Source organism: Calidris pugnax, unplaced genomic scaffold, assembly GCF_001431845.1.
Source record: "Calidris pugnax isolate Ruff unplaced genomic scaffold, ASM143184v1 scaffold41, whole genome shotgun sequence".
Lineage (NCBI taxonomy): Eukaryota > Metazoa > Chordata > Aves > Charadriiformes > Scolopacidae > Calidris > Calidris pugnax.
The window spans coordinates 2,404,740-2,410,082 of NW_015094509.1; the positions used below are offsets into that span (position 1 = coordinate 2,404,740).

General features: G+C 43.8%; 1 protein-coding gene across 1 annotated transcript; it reads left to right on the plus strand.

The window, feature by feature from the left end:
* The first annotated feature begins 216 nt into the window (after nt 1-216).
* Nucleotides 217-5,014, plus strand: MRPL53 (mitochondrial ribosomal protein L53). Its single transcript, XM_014965178.1, has 3 exons — nt 217-334; nt 2,225-2,337; nt 4,033-5,014. The coding sequence occupies exons 1-3, from the start codon at nt 246-248 to the stop codon at nt 4,158-4,160; spliced, it is 330 nt and encodes a 109-aa protein (XP_014820664.1). The 5' UTR covers nt 217-245; the 3' UTR covers nt 4,161-5,014.
* The last annotated feature ends 329 nt before the right edge of the window (nt 5,015-5,343 follow it).

A 5,343-nucleotide genomic window follows, 5' to 3' on the forward strand; every position in this document is an offset into this window, starting at 1 on the left:
GCCCGGCCCTGAGCGCCTCGGGATATTACGGGAGGCCCGTAGGCAGGCGGCTGCTGTCCCCCCTCGGCCCCCAGGCTGAAGGCAGGCCCCAGGGCTGCCATGAGGGGAGCCCTTCATGCGGCGGGGGGCCACCACGGACTACATTTCCCAGGCGCCTACGGGGCGGACGGTGCCTGCCCGCCCGCCGCCATTTCCCGCCTCCGCCGAGGGGGCTGCTGGGAGCTGTAGTAGGGGGCGGAAGGAAGATGGCGTCCAAGATCCGCGTGTTCTTGCGGCCGGTGAAGAGTATCGCGGTCCGCTTCTGCCCCTTCGAGTCCAACGTGGAGAGCACGAGGTGAGGGGGCTGTGGGGACACCGCCGGCCCCGGCCCCACGGCGGCCGTTTGGGCACGCCCGGGCCTCCGCGGCCGGCGGGGAGGCCTCGGGCAGGCTCCCCTGTCTGTGAGTCGCCCAAGGCCCTGCCTGCGCCCTGGGAGGGGGTTTGTGCAGAGGACAGGCTGAGGGAGCTGGGGTTCTTCAGCCTGGAGAAGAGAAGGCTCCGGGGAGACCCCATAGCGGCCTTTCAGTGTCTGAAGCACGCCTGTAGGAAAGCTGGAGAGGGACTTTTTCCAAGGGCATGTGGTGACAGGGTGAAGGGCAACGGCTTCGAACTGGAAGAGGGTACATTTAGATTAGGTATCAGGAGGAAATTTTTCACTGTGAGGGTGATGAGGCACTGGAACAGGTTGCCCAGAGAAGCTGTGGCTGCCCCATCCCTGGAGGGGTTCAAGGCCAGGCTGGATGGGGCTTGGAGCAACCTGGGCTGGTGGGAGGTGTCCCTGCCCAGGGCAGGGAACTAGATGATCTTTAAGGCCCCTTCCCACCTCAGCCATTCTGTGGTTCTGGGTGTGAGGGCTGGGTTTTTTGCCTTTAATTTTATTTATTAGGGGGGGTAGAAGTCGGGGGTTTATATGTCTGCAGGGGGTTCTGTGTCCCAGCCCCTGCCGCAGAGCTTGGGCACGGTGAGGGGCACTGGCCCACCCTCTGCCCAGGGAAATGTGGAGGACGGGGAGAGCGGCTGTCCCAGGTCACAGCGGCTGTCCCAGGTCACAGCAGGGGCAGATGCAAACCGAAGCCTTTGTTAAAACAGCTGTCACTGCAGGGCCCAGTGACTTGCTGTCACTGTAGCCAGCAAAAGTAAGAAGACGTCCTCGGAGCAAGTAATGAGGGAAACGGCAGCATCTGTTGTTCCCACTCTGGAGAAGAACCTCCTTTTCCCAAGTGTCTGCATCTGATGTACTTTAACTTCCATGATCTTGGTCTTTGAGGGCTTGTATTTATCTGGGCTTTTTAGCTTAGTCTAGGCAGAACCCCAATGTTTCAGAATGAGAAGATGCTGTGTTAGAAGGACTCTGTTTATGGTGTTACCAGGATGCACACAGCATTCATTCTGTGCTTATTTTTGGAGGTTCTTTGTGCCTAAGCATAGACCTTTGCATGTAGGCACGTGCGTTTGGCTTTGCCAGACTGCCCAGGGAGATGCCCCTCTCTGTTGCTGAGCCTGTGGGTGAGGGTCTGTAATCACTAGCCCAAGTGCTGGTCATGGGAGAGAGAAGACAGAGGAACAGCTGCTGCTCTATCTTGGTAATTAACTGCTGGAGAAATCTAAGTGCTTCTTGAGTGATGAAAGTTCTTCACCAAACAATTGTAAAATATCGTTTTGCAATTTACAGACACGTTTACTTTTGAAATGAACTTAGAACTTAACTTGGAATGTCTTTAAGCTGCCAGAATGCCAAGTAGCTGTCGTGCATGTCAGAAATCTAAGGGAGACCAATGATGTTAGGTAAATCAATGCTGTCTCAAACCCCCAGAATAAAACACTGGCAAGCAACCCGTGTATAAAGAAAAATGAAAATTACTTTGCTGATTGTTTTTTTTTTTCGTTATTGTTACTAACCCAGCTGAGAGAGATGTAGAAAGTGCATAGACTGAATTTTTGCAAAATTCTTTGGCATGCTTTTAACATCTTAGCTTTTAAGTCCATTGAATTTTTAAGAGTTTTTATCTGATAAGAAGTACCTGTCTGAAATTATTTTGTTTGTTTTTCTGTTTGTTTTGTTTGTCCTGTTTTGTTTATACTTTTGTTGCCCAGCAATATGGAGATGTTAGGATTCATTTTAGAAATATGCTTACTATAATGTCCATCAACAACATACCTGACATATTTTCAAATATATTTTCAGAAAATTTCTTGCATGTATAAACCATAAGAAAATCCAGGCCACGAATAGAAACTGCGAAGTGACTGCTGATGTGAGACACGATGGGTCGGAGCCACTTGTGGATGTTATGTTTGGTAAGGAGCTCATTTTTAATCTTGACCAAAAAAAGTGCGTTCCTGGTTTGTGTTGTTACAGTCTTATTCTTTTCATGATTCTTTTACTGTGGTTACTTTTTCTTTGGTTCTGGTCCATAGCTAGATATGTGCAGCTGGGAGGAAATAAGGAAAAGGGAGTCATTAACAGCCTGATGTCTAGATAAGTGTGTATACGTGTCTCTGTACTACAGTTAGATCTGGTAGATCTTAGATCAAAGAACTGCCTTATCTTTAGGGTTGAGTCTACGTTTGTGTTGACATACTTGGGTGACCTTGCAGTCAGGTACAATTACAGGGAAGTACCTGTAGCTCTGTAAGAATCTGTTCACTTTCTGTAATTTTTTCTGTGGTGGAGGCATCTCAGACTTGAGAATGGAAAAGCTGAATTCCTTTAGTTGCTTATGCAACTGAGGAACTTACTGTGCAGTTTGAGGGAACTGCTCATATGGATAAGACCATACACGTGCAGATGGACTTGCAGAATGAGGTCAACTGATGTACAACAGATATCTTGGTTTCCTTTGAGGGTATGGTGGGCAGACAGGGAATTGATGGTAGAAATTTCATCACTTCTGGAAGTGGCCCAGATTCTAGGCTGTAAACAGATGGCTCTAATCTGCTTTTGTCCTTTTCTCTGGCTGCATCTTCTTTCCTGCTGTGCTGTAATGGACCAATATGTTATGTAGCCCATTAAAGTTTTCATTATTATTGCTTCTTGCTACCCAGTTTTATTTAAACTTCCGTATATTTAATGAATCGGTAGAAATGTCAAGAGGGTTGAATATACTTCATTTTCCTTAGGAAGATTTCATTATTTCACTGTTGACATTGCTTGTTTCTCCTTCCCCCATGCCTCTGTCTTTCCCATCCTTGTCTCTAACTGTGATGTATTAAAACTCAAGCAGTAAAGCTTAATGTTTTTCATAACATGAAACCAAAACAATTTATTTCACTAATGCCAAGAGCTACAGTTCTGAACTCTTCATTTTCTAAGAGCTGATTATTTTCCAAGTGAAGAGTTTGCAGACCTTGTAGCTGGCAAACCTGGGGCTGGAACTTTGATGCCATGCATGGTTTTGCATTATGTGGGTTTGAGTGTAGCTTTTGTATTGCAAATTTTGCAAAAATAAGTAATTAACTTAGGTACAATGCTTAACTTCTACTACCTCCTCCCTGTTTTGAAATAATTTCATTTGGGATTTTAGAAATTCTAGTGTTCTCTATTTTTTTGCATTATAATCACCAAATTGTGTAAACCTAATCATTGTTTTGGCTGAAGAAGTAAGTTAAACAGACCATAGACAACATGCTGCTACAATGCTGAGCCATGTGTGGAAATTATGCCTTGCAGTGCCTTCTGTGCCTTCTGTTTAGATGACTTTGAGGGCATAGTATGAACTATTCTCATCAAATATATGTTCTTACTATAGGTAGACAAATGTTTCAGATTTTTCAGTAAGGCAGTACAGAAATGAAAATTACATGTGTGTTGTGTGCAGTTTAATAGATTTATTTGGTGGTGGTGCATAATCAGATTCCTTGGTAAGTGGGAGTACTTTCTAATCAGACAAGATGAACAGGGTATTTGGATTTATTTCTACAAAACAGAACTGCACACTAAAGTAATTGTGACTTAGACTTTGTGACTTCTTAAGTTTTTTTTTCCCTTTGTAGCTGATGGAGAGCGATTGATAATGAAGGGAGCCAACCTGACCACAATAGAAATGTTAACAGCATTGAGCTCCAGGTGTAACGCCAAAGAGCTCAAGGAAGAACAGAAAAGCAAGAAGAAGAGTCCCTGAAGAACAGAAAACCAGCTGTGTTTGCATTTACATGTATTGAAAACAGCAGGCTGCACAGAAGGCTTTTCTCCTGTAGAACAGAACCTGAGAGAGAGAGATGGCCAAAACACTGACCAGTTTCATGTGCAGCAGAATGAACCATTTAAATGTTCTCCGTTTTCACCTGAAGGAGAACATAGTGGATCAGCAAATCTTCTAACACTAGTAGGTCAGGGTGGCTTAAGATGCATGAAAGTGTCTTTCTAAGCAGCTGCCTCTCAGTTGTCTGCATGTTGGGGTAATATCACATGTATTTGCACATAGATGTGAATAATGCACATTAGCTATTAAATTAATATTACTGTGAAGACAGATCTCTTTGGACATTATTTCTGACAAAATGTCTACAGAGTGGAATGCAAAGTATTACTAGAGTTGTTATTATTTTTGAAAATTATGAAATACAGAAATTTGAAGAAAGCTTTGAAAGTATTTATCCTTGACTTCGCTGAGGGACAGCAAGCTGCAAATAGAGAGTGGATTTTGTAATATTATGTTTATAATACATCTGTTGCTAAGTCCCTGCCATTTTCTTCCTCTCTCTTTCAAGAAAGTGTGAAATTTCTTAAATGTAAATTTAGCTCAGCAATTAAAGTAACAAGGTAATGGGACTGTGAGCACACGGTAGAGCTACTAATCCTGTGTAAAAGCAGCTAAGTTTAGCTCAAAGACGAAGGTAAGTCAGGTTTTTTTGATAATTGGAGGAAAGGGCTATCTTTGAAGTTCAGTTTTGTAATGTTTTTGTCACTCACTTCTGAGAGATTTCATTATGTATTTTATAAAGATCAAAGGGAGAGCTTTATTTGGTGTTTATAGCCCTGTGTCCAGACCTATTATTTACTGAAGTAAGTGCTTAGGTGTCTCATCTGTATTGCAAAGCTCTGTGGGTTTTGGAGGGTTGATCTCTCCCCAGGCTGTGCAGGTGAAGGTGTCAATTGTATATATATTTCTTGTGTGTCAGTTTTGGTCTAGTTGGATTCATAATGAAAATACAATTAAAGTTCCAGTTTTGAGAGTTGCAGGTGCCATACTATTGAGAGGTCTTAATTCTACCTGTTGTTAATCAGATGCCTGACTTCTAGAAAATTGTAGTACGTATGTTTCCAAAGTTAATTTGGCAGCAGATTTGGAGCACGATGTGCCT